Source organism: Lycium barbarum, chromosome 3 (assembly GCF_019175385.1).
Source record: "Lycium barbarum isolate Lr01 chromosome 3, ASM1917538v2, whole genome shotgun sequence".
NCBI classification, from domain to species: domain Eukaryota; kingdom Viridiplantae; phylum Streptophyta; class Magnoliopsida; order Solanales; family Solanaceae; genus Lycium; species Lycium barbarum.
In genome coordinates, this window is record NC_083339.1 from 111938949 (window position 1) to 111961498 (window position 22550).

Here is a 22550-nt window from a genome sequence, read left to right on the forward strand (position 1 = left end):
CATTTTGGACATATCGTTTCATGTGCAGTAATGTTTTTTAGGATGATTAATGTTGAACACCGCCTTATGGTTTTTATATTGTTGTTTCTTTCAAGTATGTTATTTTTTCAATGCATAAATTCTATTTTCATTTTCTGACAAATGTATTCATTTAGCAAAGTAGTATATCTAACCATTTAAATACAGTCGAAATATACAGAAAATATAACTTAGATATATTTCATAAGTCCATTTTTAATGTATAGTGTGTTACAAAAGTTAAAATTTCATCTAAATACACTTCAAATATATGTAAAATATATATGAAATATAGTTAACAGTAAACCAAAATAAGTATTATCTACCAGATCAGACAAAATGCAACTAAAATATAGCCAAAATATATACGAAATACAACTATTAAAGCATAAATCCAAAACAAAAGGTCAAATCAGTTTACATAGAGTAGACTTTCCAAATCCCATTAAACCACCAATATAGCATAACATCGAAAAACATCGGATGTTCAACCATGTGAAATACAATCATACTAGAATAATATGAATTCAAGATGAATTCATTTTTTATTTTTAACAGAAATTTAAAGTAGAATTGTTTTAACAAATAAAATCAAAATGGACTTATTTATTCTTCTTATTGAGCGGCGGATTATCACACGAACGCCTGTTATGACCAAGACGTCCACATTTACCGCAAGCATTCCTGCATTTACCAATCACCAACTCCTGTAAATGGCTTGTCCCTCTTCTTTTTTTGGCCTCCCAGGGGGTCTCTTATAGATCGGTGGCATAACAACTTCATCTGATATACTTTTAGGAACATTCCACTCGGTCTCATTGGGAAGAGGATCAACCGGCACATCATATGTGTTCACAACTGTTTCTGGCTTGAATAATTCCGAACAATATGCATCAGCAATCAAATTTTTATTCTTTAATACTGCCCATGCATGAGAACACGGTATCTCGTCTAGTTGGAACATCCTGCAGCTGCAAGTTTTCTCCTTCAAATAGATTATGAAACGCCTCGGTCCATCATTCACTGTGTAAACATATTCAGTTGACGCTTCAACCTGAGAACCATTTAACCAATAAACAAGCATTAACCTGAGCAGTTTTACCATATTGGGAATATAAATAAATATAGATTAGATATAGTAAAATATAGATTAAAATTTTGTGTTGCAAACAAAGATACCCTCATTCGTATTGATTTGTACTCGTTGATCGACAACATCGCTTGATACTGCCTCATCAGTGTTGTGAATGTGTAGGTACCATTTTTTCTATTTGTGCAATTCCATCTACCAAACATCTTCCTCACTTCTTCAAGGAAATAGAAAATATGTAACTCTCTTGCGGCAACCAGCTTTCCATTAATACATTCGGCTATATTCGAAGTCATTGTCCATCCTCTGTTAACAGGTGAATAAAGCCTAGACCATTTATCCCTTCCAGCATCTTCTAGGTATCGTTTTGCCCGAATATCAACATTCTCAATCTTCTCCATCAATTTATCGAACTAATCCTGGCTGTATGCCTTCGCTAGTGAATAAAATATAGGACTCAACACTTCACTGTTTGTTGTGTATTGCTTTGTCACATTTTTCCACAAATGCCATATACAAGCCAAATGAGGAACAGTAGGATACACCTTAGAAACTACGTGTATTATGCTTTTATGTCTGTCGAACACGACACACATATTTTGTCTAACACCATAAGCTTGATTGAACAGTTCAAAGAACCACGTCCAAGACTTATTATTCTCAGAATCTATCACACCATACACTAGTGATAGGATATTACCTACAAAAATCAGTATATATTTATAATATATTCAACACATATTTTCACTGAATTTGATCTCACACTGTGTTTTTAGCAACATTATTTATAAAACAACAGTATATATTTACAATATATTCATCACATATTTACAGTGTATTTCAGCATATATTATTCACAAATTAACACCAGCAATATATCCAGAGTATGTTTTTAACAGCTTTATTTGCAAATCAATAGTATATTGTTGTATTTATAAAAAAAAAACATTCATAGAATAGAATTACACATACCTGCTCCATCCAAAGTACTTGCCGACACAAATGTACCATTATACGTTGATTTAAGGTATGCACCATCCACTACAACTATTGGTCTACAACACTCGAATCCCTTTATGAATGCTTTGAGTGCTACAAACAAATACATAAACTCATTTTCTGGTGATTTATGCATTTTAACAAGCGATCCAGGATACGTTTTATCAAGGATGTATATATATGCCGGCAACTTCATGTATGAATCAGCTGGGTCACCTCTGAAATCTTTTATAGCCTTCTCTCTAGCTCTCCATGCCATCATATAAGAAACATCTACGCCGAATTCATTTTTGACATCGTCTATTATATCCCCAGGTGTGACCTTCCTTTTATGGTTAGTTATTTTCGCCTTGACAACCGCTTCTCCAATAGACCAACTTGTTGCTTGTCTTTGTGAATACACCTTGTCCTTCAACGGACATGTATGTTCGTCATCGAAAAATCTAACCCTGAACATTTCAGAATCCCCAATTCTCGACGCTCTGAACTTCCATTTACATTCCGGCGACCAACATGCCAGAGTATAGCTACATAATACAATGCAAATAGTACATACTAAATCACTTAAATGCAGTAGAAATATACAAAAAATATATCAGAAATATATTGCATCAAACATTTTTTAATAAACAGTGTGCTAAACAAGTTAACAAATCATCTCAATATAGAACAAATATAACAAAAATACATCTGCACTTTCAGTTACCAGAATACATTTAGAAAGTCATACCTTATAGCATTCGATCTCTCTGTTTTGAAATTGAATTTTTCACGAATTGCATATTTCGTCATCACAATTTTCAAAGTTTCCTTATACTGGTAAATTTGATCAATAAAAACTCCTTTCGCTTCCGGTTTCGAAATTACCAAATTGTTATCATTCTCAAACAAAACAACAGCCTTTCCTATGGAATCACAAACTTCCATTCCATCCCGATTCTCGCTATATCCAATTTGCAGCACATCATCTCTAATAACACGATTACCAGTTGCATCATCCTCAACATCAAAATCATGAATACTAACACACATTGGATACATGCCCAAAACTCTGTTTTCTCTCTTAAGCTCAACGTACACACGAACTCCCATATCGTTGTGTATTTCAATTGGTTGAAAATCGCCTTCAATAGTATATTTTATTGAAATAGTTTTTCTGACAATATCCACACCTAATTGATTTATAATCGTAGAAACTAACTCATCGTAATTGCAATTATCAGTGAATACAACAACATCAATTTTGTAATTCACAAAATAGTTCTGATCGTTCCAAAAATCAGAATGACGGATTAACGCAGTTACGCTTGTCATTATCCTGTTGTTTTCGAATACAGTAATGTGTTATATTCAATTTAGCTGGAAAAAAAAATATTTTGAATCTATGAATCTGAGTTTTCGTATATTCAAAATTTCAGAAAAGACGAAAAAATAAAAGGTTGCAGTGAAAACATTGTTACCTCAATTATGAACTCAACTTGAATTCGATATTTCAACAGATGAAATCAAATATATATTCGTCTTTCTAATCGAGCTCTGTTCACTGGTTTGATATTGTTATTTTTCAAAGATTTTTGATGAACTAATTTTTGAACCTTTTTATTTTTGGTTAAAAATATGAATGTACTTTTTTTAATTCAATTTTTTTTTAATTTGTTAGCTGTTTGAACGCGATATGGGATCAGATACGGAATGGGAGGATATTTGCGTGAATCAGGGAACAATAAAACTGATTATAATTTAAATTGGAACAGATTTTGGTTCCATAAATATAGCACTTTCAGTTAGCCCAGCGTGTGTATTTTCGTTATATTTATACTATATTTTAGTACACCCGTCTACTAGCTAAATATAGAGTCATCTAGCTACAAATTGTAATATAGAACATGTAGTTATAAGTTGTTAGAAGGAGCTAAAAGGTAGTTGTTTGTGAAAATTTTACTTAATTTTTGGCCTTCGTTGGAACCTCTTGGTTTCAGGTTCGAACCCCTACTCAGTCAAAAACTTTTAAAAAAAATTGCAAGGTAGAGTTTAGATTCGCAAGGCATAGTTTTGCATGCAAAACTCTGCCTTAAGACAGAATTTTGCATGATTCGGTCAGAGTTTCAAACTCTCCCTTAAGGTAGAGTTTTGGCCAAAACTCTGCCTCAAGGCAGAATTTTACCTTCAGGCAAAATTTTTCCTTAAGGCAGTATTTTGAAGGCAAAATTCTACCTTGTGAATCCAAATCTCTGCCTTGCGAAATTCCTTATTTTTTTTACTGAGTTGGGGTTCGAACCTAGAACCTCAGAGTAGGCCTGTGTACGAATCGGTTCGGTTCGATTTTGGCCATCACCGAGTTGAAATTTCGAATTTCGGCTTTCTAAAATTCTCAACCAAACTCGATCCATTCTAGGTACAATTTGATTCGCTTTTTATTATTTCGGTTCGGTTACACAAATCGATTTGTTCGGTTTATTCGAAATTTAAACAAGCAACTATTTCATTTCAGTTTTAGAGTAAACATAACAAAAAATAATGAGATCCTAAACTTGCAGCCTTATAACGAAGACATTAACCAAGAAAAAATCATAAACTTGCAAGCATAATATCATATAAATAGCAAAACAAGAGCTTGACAACTTGTGCAAGCATACAAATCCGCCAACACCACAGTACATATACCAAATTAGTCATATTAGTCACTAGTGGCATACAAATTCGGTTTGTTCGGATCGGTTCGGTTGATAATTGAAGCAAACCGTATCCGAACCGTTAAACCGTAATATTTTACAATTGCATTTGTAAATCGAACTCGAATTGTATTATCCAAATTAAATTATCCAAATTGAGATAGACTAGTTGCATAAACCTTGACAATGCCATGAATACATTGAGGACTCATATCAAATACAGACAAATCCAAAACATTTGAGTCCAGTAATAATCCAAATCCTACCGTTATTTGTATTGCTAGCATTAGCTAGCTAGAACCTTATGAATTATTTGAGCTATCTTTCTGTGATTCTTTCTTGTTCTCTATGCTTTAAAACTGTGAGCAAGCCCATTATACTATATTCTCCTTTGTGGACCATATCCCTTCAACTTCTTTTGCTCATACACTTTATTCATCGCTTTCACATTCCAAGTAATCACACTCATACTGGAACAAATAAGAGTATTGGAACTACTCTCATCACCTGATCTGTAGCTACGTTGCCCCCTCTTGAAAATAGCATGTCCCCCATACATAAGAGGTAGAGTTTTGTTAAGAGACTTAATCCAATTTTACAAAGACTTCCTCCTTCAGTGTGTATAACCTTTGCAACTCTGGCGGCAGATATATTTCCCAGTAACATTTTTCCACCTTGCTACTTGATTATGTTGCTTTGTTTTCTCTGCCCGAAGAGAGTCTCCTATCTGTAGAATTGCCTAATTTCCTCAATCCTTTTTTTGAATAGTTCCAATTTGTGAGTGGGTACTTATAACTAGTAAAAATTCAAATATTCCATTGCTTGGACATCATTAACTTCAGTGTTTTAAGAAGGCGGGCGCGAGGCAACACGTTTTACGCAGCATGGGGCAAGACGTAAGCCCCAAGATACAGGGCATAAGTCCCATGAGTCTACGAGGCGTATGTCTCATGTATCTTCAAATTTATAATTTTATTGCTAAAAATAAGCTAAAGCTAAGTAAATTCTGCAACTAAATTCAAATAAATCACTAATAATATAAAAAGAATTATTATAATTATTATTTGAGAAAGGTAACAACACAAAAAATGATAATCGCTTAGATAATCTTTAAAATGAAATCTTGATTTACTCATCATCAATCTTCAGATCTATTAGTCCTTCCCATGCACCCTCAACTAATAGTTGCACTAATTTTTATTTATATATTCAAAGAAGGAGAAGGAAAAAAGTGTAAGAGCAATTACAAATAATGGATAAAGTTATTTCAGGACCATAGTACTATGAAATCTCTATCATATCAATTTCAGACATAATCATCTAAAAAAACTATGGCGGTGTTATATTTTCTATGAGAGTAGCTTTCTTTATTTATAAATTTTAGGAAAAATCACTACAACATAAAACCATGATAACATAAAGTATAAATACCATTACACCAATAATAAAAATCGTAATCTATAGTAAAAATACTTTTAAAACAACAAAAATCAAATTTAACGCCCGGTACTTACACCTTTATGCCGGGGCTTATGCTTTTATGCCCGGATCTTACGCCCCAAATTCTAGAACGTACGCCCTATGGATCTACGCCTTTCATTTGCACCCCGGAGCGTTTTGGTACGCCCCGCCCTGGGCTCTCCCCGAAAACGCTTTTGAAAACAGTGATTAACTTAATCTTGAATTCTCAAGGATTTAAAAGTTATTTTATCTTACTAAACACTCGAGCTAAACGAACTACAACCATAAGATATAATAATGGTAGAATATCACTGTTGAAAATAATATTAATGTGTAATGCAACGAAAATCAATAACCCCTCTCATCTTTAATTCTCATTTAGAGGCTGATTTATTATTGATTTGAATAGCCATGTTAATGAGTCATTAAGGTCTTTTTAATGGTGGAGTTAATGACCCCTTAATCCTCTTTGACCGCTTCATATTTTCAGCCTATATTAATCAGTCTTATTGGTGAATTAGAATACTGAAAATCATCTCCTCCTCCTCCTCCTCCTCCTCCTCCTCCTCCTCCTCCTCGGCTTCGGCTTCGCCTTCTTCTTCTTCTTCTTCTTTTCCTTCTGTTTTCTTGACAATTTAGTTTGTGCAAACTCCAAACTTCCAGCCATTAGTGCAAGTGTTTGGGAGTGCTATGGAACCTTGGGGAGCGACGCAAGCTAAACGATTTGCGCTGTAGTCGGTCCGAAATCGCTTTCAAGGCATGTGGCTTGCCACGACGCAACTTTGATCCGATAAGTTTATTCTATCCTTCTGTTTGTTTTACTGATTAATATTGTTAATATTTCCAACAATTTGAAAGCGAATTCTTTTATGCAATATTGATCAGTAGCATATGGGGAGGTAAATTAATTCTATACATATTTTGGTGATGAAAGATAAAATACTTTTATTTCCTCTCTAAGAATGTGGTCATGGAAAAAAAAATGAGAAATCTGTTTTGTCTAAAAAAGTGAGAAATTTTGACATGAATAAATTTGATTAAGCGGATGATATAATTGTTGTAGCCATTCCTCAAGTGAATCTTGTGGCTAATGCAAGAGATTGAGTGCTAGACTCTTATTCTACTAAGCAAAATTTTTGCTAACAGAGTTTATTTTGTGTCACCCAAGTTGAAGAAGAAGAATGATTTATTTATGTTGGTCATTGAAGAACTACTCAAGTTCTTGAACAAGGAAAGTTCTTCTCGAACTCACATAGGGAAAAACAAATAATGGCTTTAAACGAGGTATTACATGTTCCTAATATTCGATACAATTTGGGTGATGAGGAATTATCAAAAAATGTTGAAGTAAAGACTTTTGTTTAACATGCTATGGTTGTTTTAACTAAGAATAATATTTTTGTTGAGAAAATATTTTATTATCTAAAAAAAAGAAGAAGATATATATAATTTATTTGGTAGTGACGTTAACATTTGGAACAAAATATTTGATACTACAGTCTATTTGCCTTAATGGGAAAATTGACTGTTGTCAAAACGTTTCAGATAATTTAACTTGTCATTGACAACCCTTGATGGGAATTATTTCTAATTCAAATGCTAATGTTATTTTGACAATACAATCTGATCATTTAATTTGCTTTTTCAGTTTTCTTGGTGAATTACAACACTGAAAATCATCTCTTCTTCTTCTTCTTCTTCTTCTTCTTCTTCTTCTTCTTCTTCTTCTTCTTCAGAGTTCTTCTTTTCCTTCTGTTTTTTGGACAATCCAGTTTGTGCAAACTCCAAACTTCCATCCACTAGTGCAAGTGTTTAGGAGTGTTGTGGAACCTTGGAGAGCGACTGGCTAAACAATTTGCACCGTAATCGATCCGAAATCACTTTCAAGACAGTAGCTTGCCACGACACAACGTTGATCCGATAAGTTTATTCTATTCTTGTTCGTTTTACTGATTAATATTGTAAATATTTCCAATAATCACTTCACCGTGTTAAACAAAACCATGAATGTCTATACATGGAGTATAATAAAGTCTTGCCAACATAGATCCAACAAGGCGATAGTATAGCAAAAATAACCAACAAAGACTCCAAACAAAGACTATTTAATTGTCGATCATACGAACGACTTTTCAGAATATCTGTTTGCCAATCAACATGCGCACGGAAATCTATCAACTCGATTTTCAGTTACAATACGTAAGCAGCATAATTTCAACATGTTGCATAGCTTTCGCCTAGATTGTTAAAAAAATAAATTAGATACTCAAAAGTTTTAGAAAATTTTAAAAAGAAATTAGAAGTTGTAATTCTTTGATATCAAAATGGCCCCTAAAAAAAAATACATTTGAGAACATTCTGAGCCAGATAAATGAAATGCTGTTAGTGACTTGCGCACTTCTTTCATTCAAGTTCGAAGGCTTTATAATTTTCACAAAGCTATAATAGTCTTATGTGCATAGATTAGGCCAGAACAGGCCATTCAACAGGGAGATTTTGAAATTGCGGAGGCCTGGTTTGATAAGCCGCTGAGTATTGGAAACAGGCTATAGCGCTTACTCCCGGTAATTATATTGAAGCGCATAATTGGTTAAAGATCACGAGACGTAGCCAGATCCACTTTCTGATGCTACTAAAACATAAGAGAAATATATACTAGGAATATATACATCGTTACCACGTTACGACGTACGCCGCTGGGGCCATATCAAAAGGCCAGTAAAACAATGACTTGGGGCTCCAGTTTTGTAGGGCTCCATTTATCTTAAAAAATTATCATATATATATATATTATTCTAATTTCCCCTTTTACTATTATTGAAATTAATAAATATTCTAATTCCGTACTATTGTACTATGATTTTCCTTGCGCTGAGGGTTTATGAGAAACAACCTCTCTACAGGGTACGGTCTGCATACATAGTATCCTCTCCAAACCCACTTGTGGAATTATACGGGGTATGTTGTTGTAAATATTTTAATTCCAAAAAGATTTTTTTTTTTGAAGAATTAATTAAATCCCAAAAAGCAGTCTTTGATAGCTATATTATCAATTGAAAAGAATTTGTTAGAACAAATGGATTATAAAACAATAGTTAATGACTTCACATCTAAAATAGCTAGAAAAATAGACTTTAAGTAAAAATGTATATGATGATTTTCCTTTCTTTCAAAAAAAAAAAATTAGGGCCTCTCTGTGAAGTTTAGCTTTAGGCCCCGATCTTATTGAGCCGGACTGTGTGGGTACTATCCTAATATTCGGTACGAAACTTCTAAAATCTCCTAAATCCTATTTGAAGGAACTTCACTTCAAGCATTCTGATTGCAAAGTGACTGTAGTTATAGGGAAAATCCAAGACTGTCCAAAAGAAGAAACAGAAGTTTATTTAGATAGAATAACTCCATAAAGGCATGTAAGCATCAGCTTCCACATGATCCTCGGTATCTGCCATTGAGGTGAAGGTAGCATTAGTCCTTGGGCAATATTCGCAATTAATCCTGGCATGTAGATCGTAGAATAGCGCTTCCTCATCCATGAAAAACCTATTCTTGGGCGTATCAGGAGTACTGCTAGATTCTCCTGAAACCCCTTCTGACTCTGATGGCCAGAAGGCTTTTTTTTTTTTTCCAGAAAAGAAACGAGAGACAACATTCGTGTACAGAGCGGTGCAGACGAAGTAACACGAATATCTCCGGTAGTCAGTCTATTTCCATCAGCCGGCTGGTGGGAGTGAAAGTGGTATGCGCACATAAAAAAGCGATTGGACGGTGTCTTTCTCTGTTTTGTTCCTTCCTCGGCAAGCTTGGAAGTTTCCTGATGTAAGCTCCCTGGGTATGGTTTAGATGCACAACACGTGGGCCTTGTCTAACGAACGACGACTTTCGATTCTTCACTTGAAGGAGTAGAGTCGCTGCCCAACCCTACCTATATAAAAGAAAAAGAATCGATCACTAGGTGATACAATAACGGATACGCGGAAGCAATAAAATAACAAGGAAAGTAAAGGATAGATAGATTGACACAAGAAAATGGAATTAAAAGCAACCTAAAGGTGTATCAAACCTAAAGACCTCAATTAATTAACATAAACAAGCACCAACCTCTTAGGATGACCTCAAGGGAATTGAATTCCCAAGCAACCAACCTCTCAACAATCAAATATCCAATAAGAGCCATTAATGGCCTCTCTACAAGTTTCTCTCTCTAGAGACAACTCTCAAAATCACTCATCAATTCATCCAAAGTCAAAAAGTCCCCTAATGAAATGAAAGACTAGCTATTTATACTAACTATCTAATAGAAGACACTACATTATTACAATTATACCCTTAATGAAGTAAGGGCCTTGTTCGGATGTCTTCCGTGGAAGTGAAACTTGAAAAGGCTTGCATTTAAGTGCTAGCTCCTTTTGCATGCTATCTTCCATATCTTGAATGTGACGTTCTTGAAGCCTTCCATCCAAGCTATCTCCCATATCTTGAAGGCCATCATATGTGGACCTCCCATGATCTTCAAAGACTCCATCTTCATAAAGCTCGATGGAGTTAGTCTTGTATCATTCTCCCCTTCTTGAAAAGGATTCGTCCTCGAATCTAAACCTTGAAAAACCATAAGGGAGACAAACAAAAACATACTCCTCAAGGATTGAGGGTTAGCACACAATGCAATAATCACATATTCATGCCAAGGATGAACAAACTTGTGGTACAACCACACATCTATGACAATCACGACTAACATTTGCACACATGAGGTATCAAGCAGTTGATTCCTCCAAGGTTCATGACATAAGGGAGTAATAAAACCAATGGGTTTAAAATACGAAGTATGCAACTCGACATTGGTTCTATTTGACATGTAGCATAATGTCCAAACAAGAACACTCTCATTTTTCAAACAAGGACTCCCCCAAGATAGTGCTCTCAAATCACACAAGGTGTTGCCCGGATCAGAGGGGACGAACATCCATCTAGTGTGGTCAAGAACACAATCGGCTAGATCATAAGAGCCTTCTCCCACATAAGATGCACTCCCTATATGCTCAAGAATGTCATCATATGCAAACAAGTAATAAAGAAAGGTATCACGCAAAATAACTTCCTCATCAATATCACTCCCCAATGTAACCTCACCATGCGGTTCAAGGACAAGATTATTCAAGGGGTTACTATGAAGTTGAACATGAAAGGAAGAATTTGCAATTTCTAGACGAGAACTACCTTCCTTTGTAGCACTTTCCTTCCCCACAAATGGATCACAATTCCTCAGAGAAAGATCTCCATCATGGAAAAGAGTGTCTTCATCCCATAGTGGGTTACATATCACATTATAGCCTCCAAAGGAAACTAAACGTTCAACATTACCAAACAACCCACTAGGTATTTCACTCTCAACAGTCATGTCATCCTCAAATAAAACATTATCCTTTACAAGAGAGTAATCCATGAACAATGAGGAGTCAAAGCATGTCATTTCACTCTCAAAAGAACCAATGTCATCTTTCAATGCATTTTCGCTCACATGACTATCTACATGACACACATCACCACTACAAATTGGAGTCTTATCACGTGACACTAAAGTACGATCAAGAGACTCATTTTGACACGAAACAAGCAAGGGTGATATGTCATATTCTTTCAATTGACCAACTATATCAACATCATCACTAACTAGAGGTACATTAAGCACGTCACAAGGATCCTCAAGTAGTGAATTATCATTACAAACAAGTTGATCAACACAAGTTTCAACAGTAGTTGGTAGTATGTCAATCTCGCAAGAATTACTAACATGGTGACCACATGACAAACTACCATTCAATTCGTAAGTGTCAACACTAGATGGACACAAATCGATCTTGCAAGAAGAATCAATTTTGTCATCTAAAGGATCAACTAGTGTTTGAGCACCTTTATTCGATAATGCACTATCATTCAAAGCACAAGTGTCAACACTAGGTGGACACAAATCGACCTTACAAGAAAGATAAATTCAGTCATCAATAGGATCAACTAGTGTGGGAACACTTTCAATAATGGCATTACCAATAGACGACAAAGAAGCTTTAGGCTTAATGCACGATAAGCTAACTTTCATACTTGACTCGGCATTAAAATCACACAAAGATATAGGAGTATAAGGATAAGTGATCTTACCTTGATGTTCACGTAAGCTCCTTTGACCAATGGAAGGAATGGTTGGGGCCGCCGTCCTTGCCTTTAAGCATGGGGTTCTCTCAAAAGAGGTACCCTTCAAAGATTTATTTCGTCTCACATGGGGCTTGGGATATTGGCCTCTCAATATCCTTTTCATGTCCTCCCAAGTCTTGATTGGACTCCTCACTCGTCTCCCACAACATTTCACATACTCTCAATATTGGACAAGCTTTGAGTCAAAAGTTTGGACGGCTAAGTCCATCTTCATTTCTTGCGAATAGTTGTAGCTAGTGAAGATTTCATCTATTATGGACTCCCATTTCTCATATTCTTCTCCACTAGCTTCCCTAGCTAAGGTAGGCCATTTCACATAGGTATCTCACACTTTTATACTTGGACTCCTCCGAGAAAGTATGCATGGAAGGAGCAATTTTCCTTTCTTGTCCACTACATATCGATGCCAATCTTGTTCATGTGGGATTCCATGCTCTTGGAACCAAGGGACTCCTAAGCATACGTGGCAATTATCCATTGGAAGCACATCACACCAAACCTCCTCTTGGTACTTGCCAAGTGAAATATATATCATCACCCTCCTATCAACCCAATATCCTCCCTCGTCATAATAAGGATTTTGCCTATTCACACAAGGTAGCCTTAATTCTTCAACCGCACGAGGGGTGATGAAATTGGTGTAACAATCGTCATCAAGCACAAGGGTTCCCTCTCTACCACAAAGGTTTACCTTGGTCTCCATGAATCTCCTCTTTGGAAACACATTCTTTTGTATATGACGACTCCAACTAGTACTCACATTCCCACTCATACCACTTTGCTTAGGATAAGAAGTACTACAAGAAGAAGCATATGCATGCCAACTAGAATTCCTTCCATAATCAACATTAGCACTTCCACTACCTCCATAGATATACCCTCCACGAGTCCTACTTGTATAAGGATTTTCCCCATAAGACCCATAAGATACGTGTGAAAGAGAGTCATACCTTGAGTCGTCTTCATCTTCATGATGTATAGCATAAGAACCTTCACCTTCATCATGTGAAGCATAACAAGTTTCTTCTTCATCCCTATCTTCCTCATGAGACACATGAGTACCACTCTCTTCATATTCTCCTTCAAAATGGTAATTCTCTCCTCGAACTTCCTCATGATCACCATTTCCCATGTAGTCCTCATATTCCCCATCGTCACACCCTTGATAGCTCCAATAGTCCTCCCCTTCATAACTACAACCATCATCGTCATAACAATCATAATCGCCACCACATGAATCGGAATCCATGGAGAAGTACCTGCAAAGAACACTTAGCAAACATGTTAGTAGTAAAGAAACCTCACCACACTCGTGTTTACACTCGTTTGTACTCGGCTAGCACCACTCAAATGAACTGACACACTCTTGCCTTTTACCACTCAATTGGATTAGCCGATGTTGATTCTCGATTGGATTCGGTTGGTTGCAAGGTGCACAATTACTACTCGAGATCGGAATGGATTCTTGTAGACTCAAGAAGAACGAGGACGACTCAATTAAAACAAACGCACTTGAGCCAAGAAATTAACAACGAGATAAAACGAAGAAAAGCACGAAAGAATTGGCACAAAAGAAATGCGGACATAAGAACTAGCAAACACAAGTAGGAACAACTACTAAATGGCTACTAGTTGAGAGACACAAGAAAATGGAGTGCAAAAATCGGAAAAATAACTAAATTTTCGGGCCCGGGTAGGTGATAACTTGAAAACACGACCGGGAAGCCCCAATTGATCCAAGGTATCAATTTGAAATAACGGAAATTTTTAAATTTCTATACTTTTTTTTCCCTACCAAAGGATTAGGGACACAAGACCATCAACTAAGGATCAAGTTTTTTTTTTTTTTTTGATAAATGGAATCAAAGAGAATTAAAGTTGAAAAACCTGAAATATGCAACCTGTGACACCTGTGCAGCACCTGCGACTCGCAGGTGCAACCTGCGATAGTGATCCGCAACTCGCGGATGATGCAGCCAAAATGCTAATTCTCTGTCACAAGGTGCGACACCACCTGCGACTCGCAGGTGCAACCTGCGATGGTGATCCGCGGCTCGCAGACGATGCCCCCCAAAACGTTCAACTCTCTGTCACAAGGTGCGACACTACCTGCGACTCGCAGGTTCAACACACGACTCGCATGTGTCGCATGTAGTGTCGCATATGGGCCAATTCGATGCTTTTTTTTCCGCAAAAAATCAGAAATATTTGACAACTTTTGGATCAAATGGCCCTTTGGAGAGTCTTCTTCCTTATGAAGATTTGAAGGTCTTCAAGAACACAAGAACAATTCAAAAATTCAACTACCCTCAAATCAACTCCAAATTGGCTCAAATTTCGGATTTAAGTTCTCTTTAATGTAGAGAACAAATCCCAATAGGTTTCAACCTTCAATTTCACCTTCTTCAACAAGACCCACTTTCAAGTTCTTGAAGGTTTGAAGCTCAACAATGGTGGAACACAAACCCTAACTCCAAATTGACTCGAAATTGAAGATTTAGACTCTAGAAACACTAGGAAACTCTAATTTAACACTAGATTCAACAAAATCAACAAGAAAATTCAATTTTTATTTTTATTTTTATTTTTGAATTTCGTTTTTTTTTTTTTTTTTTTGTTGAATCAAAACCCAAGACTAGATTTGATGGAACAAACCTAAGCTAAGCTCTGATACCAATTGATACAATAATGGATACGCGGAAGCAATAAAATAACAAGGAAAGTAAAGGATAGATAGATTGACACAAGAAAATGGAATTAAAAGCAACCTAAAGGTGTATCAAACCTAAAGACCTCAATTAATTAACATGAACAAGCACCAACCTCTTAGGATGACCTCAAGGGAATTGAATTCCCAAGCAACCAACCTCTCAACAATGAAATATCCAATAAGAGCCATCAATGGCCTCTCTACAAGTTTCTCTCTCTAGAGACAACTCTCAAAATCACTCATCAATTCATCCAAAGTCAAAAAGTCCCCTAATGAAATGAAAGACTAGCTATTTATACTAACTAACTAATAGAAGACACTACATTATTACAATTATACCCTTAATGAAGTAAGGGCCTTGTTCGGATGTCTTCCATGGAAGTGAAATTTGAAAAGGCTTGCATTTAAGTGCTAGCTCCTTTTGTATGCTATCTTCCATATCTTGAATGTGACGTTCTTGAAGCCTTCCATCCAAGCTATCTCCCATATCTTGAAGGCCATCCTATGTGGACCTCCCATGATCTTCAAAGACTTCATCTTCATGAAGCTCGATGGAGTTAGTCTTGTATCACTAGGTCCCGAGCAATTCTTCGGAATGACTGGGCGTAAAGGGCAAGTAGGCGGTGAATCAAGTTGCAGCCTCAGTGGCCGCCTCCTGAATATCCTTGGAGTCGGAGGAGTCCGGGATAAGCAACCTTCAAGAAGAGTCAGTGAAGATCAAGCAAGCAGAACGACCCCTTAATGTTGTAGCCGCCACGTCACGAGCTCTAGCCGCGGCCATTTCTACCGACCCCATGATTTCTTATTTGGTTCTCTAACTTCACAAATCCATTTGTCGGAATTCCTCTTCCTAATTAACTCCCTTGCATACTGGATGACAAGATTCATGAAACTTCTTCCTCCCCGCTCGTTTTTAGGGTTATTTGAAGCTAACCTGACTGATGAATATTCAGTTAGTGGGTTGGAATAATATCTTTGAAGGATATCCATTCGTGATCAGTGAGTAAAAAGTGCTCAAGTAGTGTTGGATGTTTGTTAGTGATCTGAGGTTTTAGCTTTGTGCTCAATGTGAAAGGTGGGTTCTATATATACATAGTGGTACGATAAAGTGAGAGCATTAAAGATAGTTTGATGACACAAAAAAAACACGGTGTTTGAAAGCCCTACACTTTTGTAACCCAAAAAAAAAATTTGGAACCAAACTAACTCATTAAAAAAAAAAAACCAAACTAATCTGTGCGTGAAAGGGCCAAAGTGTACATTTGTATTTTGGCCCTTTCACGCACAGAATCTGTGCGTGAAACCCTTCCTTAAAAACCCCCGACCCACCACATGCATTCTCTTCTCTTTCATTTTCTCCATCTACACCCTTTCAACATACTTTTGCACTTCCAAAAACATGTCTTAAAGTTTTGAAACTTCAATGTTTTATATACAACCCGATATTTGCGAATGCAGTTATTACTGTAAACTAAAAACATCAAAGATCCATGATAATCAGGGTCGCCGTTTTTGGCGTTGTAAAGTGCCCGAAGTAAGTATTTTTACATTTTTTAGTGTTTTTTTTTCACGTTATCCATATATTTTACTTTAAAAAATTGATTTTCTTGTAATGTTTTAGGATATGGGCGGTTGCAAATACTTTCGGTGGGAAGATAGCATTCACGTGGATAAAACGGTGGCGGCGAAGTTTAAAAATCCAGTTTTGGATAGAGATACCGTGACTTCACGTATCTCTAGAAATACCGCTAAGTTGGACTCGGAATTTAAACTTGTGGAAGCTGAAGAAAAAATTGAAGGTTTGGAGGTATTGCTCACCGATTCCGAAAAAAAAATGAAATTTGTTGAAGGCTAAACTTAGAGAGGCTCAACACGAGAAAATAACTTTGAAAGAAAAACTTAAATTGTGGAAGATTATTTGTGCTATCTTGTTGTTGTTCATTATTTATATGTATTTTGTTTATTAAGTTTAATATTTCTATGGATTATGTTTTTTACTAGTTGTACTTTTTCCCCTATAATGTAATCTGCACCCTTTATGTACTAATTTATTTGTGTTTATTTGTGAAATTGTCATTTAATAATAGACTTTAACAATAAACATTGAAGAATTAAAAACATGCCAAACTAATTCAAATTTATGACTTCATCATAAAATAAAAATACAAATTAACAGCTTTAGTCTGAAACTTAAATGACTCATAATCTAAGACAGTGAGCCTAAATATACCCTAATCGTCATCAGAATAGAAGTCCTCAATATCGTCCTCAGAACGATATTGGCAGTCTCTTAACACACATCTTTTTTCAGGAGATGTTAGTTCTCTACCAGTTGATGATGCTTGTTCTTCAGCCAACTTTAGCATGTAAAATCTACAACGTCTTGCCAGCATTCTGTTGTTTTCTTTTCTAATACTTTGTACGGCCATCTCGCAAGTTGCTGGACCTACTCGAGGCATGGTTAGTGAGTACTTTGTTGGGATTGGAGCGTTGAGATTTTCCAAATCACGAACAAGATGTTCTGATTCGGCAATCCGATGTGACCATTCTTGGCGTAAACCGCAATAATATTCTCGCGGATCTGAATATTTCACACTGCAGAAATCATCATTACGCTCTACAAGAAGGTGCGGATTTAGCTCGTCTAGTTTGAAATCACTGGTATCACTCAAAAAACTGCTATGATTTGAACTCTGGCTATTTGGTTCTTTTGGAAGGAGTAAAGACCAAGCTGATTTTCTACTACTCGACATTGAATATGGTATAGTCTAATAACAAAATAAAGGGCTACTTATATAGTTGCAAACCCCCAAGTACCCTTGGGGGAGAGGGGGGGGGGGTCTTTATGACCCTACCTACTTGTCTTATTATAAGAAAAATGTTAATCTTCATCAGACATTTCACAGTTTGAATCCCACTTGGATCTAAATCTTGTGCTACTATGTATACCATATTCTACCCTATGGTAACGTATTTGCATCCGATTGTTCTCTTCGCGAAAACGATTAAGAGCAAAATTAAACTCTTGTGAAGTTTCGCGAGGCATTGACATGGCACGTTTTTTTGGGCGTTTAAGCCCTATTGAAGCTAACTTTTATCTTCCCAAGAGATGATTATCAAAGTCACCAAAAAACGTAGATTGAACCAAAAAATCCCATAACTGATTAATGCGTCATTGCAAAGGGAATGCAGTTCACATCAAAAAAGATGTTGCAACGAGCTGTCATAATGTATTGTATAAAGGATATGAGAGAGTTTAAGGTTGATGACTCAAACAAATCGGTATGGAGGCTGATTTGTAAGCGACATACTCAAGGTTGTCGGTGGTTGCTTCGGGGAATTGCTAAGCCGGATGGTCTGTGGGAAATCACAAAATTCCACCCGAAGCACACTTGTGATATGGGACAAAGTCGAGCAGATCATTTTAATCTACATACAAACATGATTGCTCATGTGTTACTTAAACACATTGAGGAAACTCCAAGGTAATTTATCTGACTGTTTACATTATATATCTTATAGCAATTAAAATATCATTGTTAAATGTTGTTTGTTTAAACTTATGCAGGATGCCTATCAAAACTTGTATTAGCATGGTCCACTCAAAATATGGTAAAATCATAAGCAAGAGAAAGGGATTTCTCGGGCGTAGACGTGCTTTTGAAATGATCTTTGGAACTTGGGAATCCTCTTTTCAGGCGTTGCCGGGGTATATGGCGGCTTTACAACATGCTAATCCTGGCACTGTTGTACAGTGGCGACTTTTAGAGGGCAGAATTTTCGACTTCGTCTTTTGGGCATTCAAACCAAGTATTGATAGTTTTGCTCACTGCCGGAATGTGATATCGATAGATGGGACCCATGTATATGGCCGATATGAAATTAAGCTCCTAATTGCAGTAGGTATGGATGCCAATGGGTCAGTATTCCCTCTTGCTTTCGCAATAGCCGCCAACGAGAGCAACGAGACATGGGGATGTTCTTGACTCATCTACAAACTCATGTTATTAAGGGTCGTCAGGGCATATGTGTCCTATCGGATCGTCATAGAGGCATCTTGCACAATATGCGTACTCTGGAAGGGTGGCAGCCTCCACATGCTTACCATCGATATTGCTTAAGGCACTTAAAGGCTAATTTGCAAACAAAGTTTGGAAATGGCACTGTAAACAAATTGATGTGGGGGGCTGCGATGCAACATCAACAAAGAAAATGGGCTACAAAAATGGAGCTGCTAAAGGAAGTGAGTGAAGAGGCATATGCTTGGTTGATGGAATTAGAAGTTGAAAAATGGATGTTTTATGCTGATGGAGGAAGGAGATGGGGCATGCTCGCAACGAACATCTCAAAGTCTTTCAATGGACTCCTCAAATCTACTCGAGGACTACCTATCACCGCAATGGTTAGACTAACTTTCAGGCAGGTCATGGAGCGATTTGCGGATAAGACAAGACATGCAAGAGCTATATTAGCCAACGAGAGAACATGGATGCCAAAGCCCTATAAAAAGATGAAGCACCATAGAAGAAAGGCAGAGGGTCACCAAATGACCGAGTATGATGTCGTTCAACGAGTGTATGGAGTTAGAACGGGTTATTGCGACAGCAAAGGAGGAAGCAAACATATTGTTACTGAGTGTACACAATCATGCACTTGTGGTAAGTGGCAAGCGTACCACATGCCATGTTCTCATGCAGTCAAGTGCCTTGAGAGAATGGCCAGAAATGTAGCTGATTATGTGGCGGAGGAATATAAGGTCGTAAAATACCTTAAAGCATATTCCAGTCAATTCCGTCCCCTTGGTGATCAAGCTTATTGGCCAGCCGCGGCGTTTTCTATGATTGCGAACAAGAACCATATTCGTAAATTGGGAAAAAATAAGCTAACCCGTTATCACAATCAAATGGATGTTAGCGAAAAGACTTACTCTCGCAAGTGCTCGACATGTAAGCAATTTGGTCATGATAAGTGATCATGTGGGCAAAACTCCCGTGGTGGCAGCACATCTGGAAGTAGAAGAGTGTCTAGAACTTGATTTGTTTTTAAGTCTATTGTAATTTAATGATGTATTTCATTGCTAATGGAATGAAATATTTTTCAATTATTATGAACCTCTCGTCTTGAACCAAAAAATTACTTTCATAGCTTTGGGAGTAAAACAAAAGAGATTAATCAAAACCCTATAAAATATGGCGCTTAAACCTAAATATAACAAGTTTTCAAACGTACTTCGAAGCACTTTACAACCCCTAAAACGACGATCCAAATGTATATGTATACTTGATGTAATGAGCTGATATTATTGTACACTAAAAAAAATATTAAGTTCTATATAAAATATTTATATTCCGGTGTTTTGAAACGTGACTAATCTTCGGTCAAAGTACGCAAAAAACCTTAATTTTGAGTTTGATTTCCAAAGAATAAAGGTTGGGGCGGGGTTTTAGGGACAGGTTTCACGCACAGATTCTGTGCATGAAAGGGCCAAAATGTAAATGTACACTTTGACCCTTTCACGCACAGAAGCCTAGTTTGGTTTATTTTAATTTTTTAATAGGTTAGTTTGGTTCTAATTTTTTTTTTTTTTTTTTGGTTAAAAAAGTGCCCCGGTGTTTGAGGGTGAAAAAAGGAGACAGGCTGGATTTTTAATGGTTTTAGTACAAAATATCCTAAGCCCAGCTGTTTTATTGGACAAGTGGATTGTTTCGGAAAAGTAATAGTCGCAAACGTGTCTAATTAGGTGGGTTTATGCTGATGTGGCTGCTTGTGAATATTTTTAGTTTCTGGTCTCTCTTCCTTCATTCCTTCCTTCACATTTCGAATATACCTAATCCAGAGTACTTGGACTAATTGTTTGGACTAATTGTTTACTAAGTAAATGGGATTTAAGTTATATACATTAATAATATATTTTAGGGTAATTTGAGAGATTTTCCTTTAGATTTTGCCTCATAACACGTATCTTCTTGTCATGTGGAAAATTATTTTGATCTCACTTATTTTAAAAGTCAATTTCATGTAGTGCAAATTTAAATATCTTTAATTTTTTCCTAAACTCCGTATCATACCGATCCAACCTTGTCATATACTATTTGTAAGAAGGAGTACATATAATTTCTGAAGTAATTACAACTATCTTAAACTAGGAAAGAATTTTAAGTTCTTTATGGCAAAATAAAAATGTACACTAGTGAAAGAAAGGAATAGGTTAATAGTAATCGCAGTTAAGATCGATAACGACAACTGAAAGCTATAAACATTCAATTCTGGGTGAAGGATAGTGGAAGGTGAAGGGTGAGTTCCATTTGGAGTAATAGCTAGTGTTGGACTAGATGACAAATCAGTTGTATCCTAGGAAAGTCCAAATATAATCATGTTGAAAGAAAAGATAAAACTATTTATTTTTCTATTTCTACTTTTTTACTATATAGAAAAGACATGATGAAAAATTTATCAAGGGTGAGGCACAACAATCATAAGATGCTTAAGGCTCACCCATGGCTAGACAAGTGGAATCTGTAGGTCCCGCCAGTAACTTTTGACACCTTTTTTCTCTTCATTTCCTTTCCCATACTCTCTCTTTCGCATGATTTTTTTTTTTTAATTTTTAAGGAGAAGGTAATAACATGGAAGGAACAACAACAATAGATTTACTTTTTTTTTATGCTCATTAATTTTATTATGGAATTTATGGCACAAAAATTGTAAAACTAAATATTTTTTGTTCACTTTCCACTTTGAGGGGAAAAAAAAAATCTATCCACATACTCCCTGCCTTCAACTCTTGTAATAAAATGGTAACATATTCTTATTTCTTGGGAAAATGATTACTATTAGTAGTTCTTTTATGAAAATAAATGGTTATACTATATTTTGTATGTTGCACATTCTTGTAAGAATTTAATATAAAATTTGTCAATGTTAATGTTAATAGTTCGGAAATAACGACAAGCTAAGAATGTCAATGCTAATTTTAATAGTGAAAAATTACCTACAAGCGAATAGTAGAATTACATAATAATCAATCACTACAACAACCATTCGTCTGTGGCTTCATTTTTATTTTGAACTTGTTTATATTTTTAGTCTTGCTATAATTAAGATCATCTCCCTTGTATTTTATGTCTTGCCTAAATGGAGAGTTTTGACTAGTATAGGAATTTAGCAATACAATCAATTTTCACTATAAAAAAAATTGTTTAGCCAGATTTTTATTGTCATATTTAGCGATTGGTTGTTATATACCTATAATAGCATTTAATTAGTTGTTTAACTGTTATGCACAAACAGTTATAGCAAAAACTCATATATATATATATATATATATATATATATATATATATATTTTCAATTTGTTCATGTATAAAAGATAATAAAATTATTTAAT

At 35.9% G+C, this 22550-nt stretch overlaps 1 protein-coding gene and 1 pseudogene across 1 annotated transcript; both read right to left on the reverse strand.

Moving 5' to 3' along the window:
- Positions 1-715: 715 nt before the first annotated feature.
- LOC132631139 (uncharacterized) lies at positions 716-1509 on the reverse strand. Its single transcript, XM_060346739.1, has 2 exons — positions 1313-1509; positions 716-1106 (listed from the first exon to the last, which is right to left on the reverse strand). Exons 1-2 carry the CDS (start codon positions 1507-1509, stop codon positions 716-718), a joined length of 588 nt encoding a protein of 195 aa, XP_060202722.1.
- Positions 1510-9626: 8117 nt separating this feature from the next.
- LOC132634011 (dehydration-responsive element-binding protein 1A-like) lies at positions 9627-16524 on the reverse strand (annotated as a pseudogene).
- Positions 16525-22550: the final 6026 nt, after the last annotated feature.

Coding starts and splice junctions, on each gene's coding strand:
- LOC132631139 (XM_060346739.1), bottom strand. CDS start 1,509: ATGGAGAAGATTGAGAATGTTGATATTCGGGCAAAACGATACCTAGAA. Junction 1,107..1,312: donor CTTGAAGAAGTGAGGAAGAT/GTTTGGTAGATG, acceptor AAAACTGCTCAG/GTTAATGCTTGTTTATTGGT.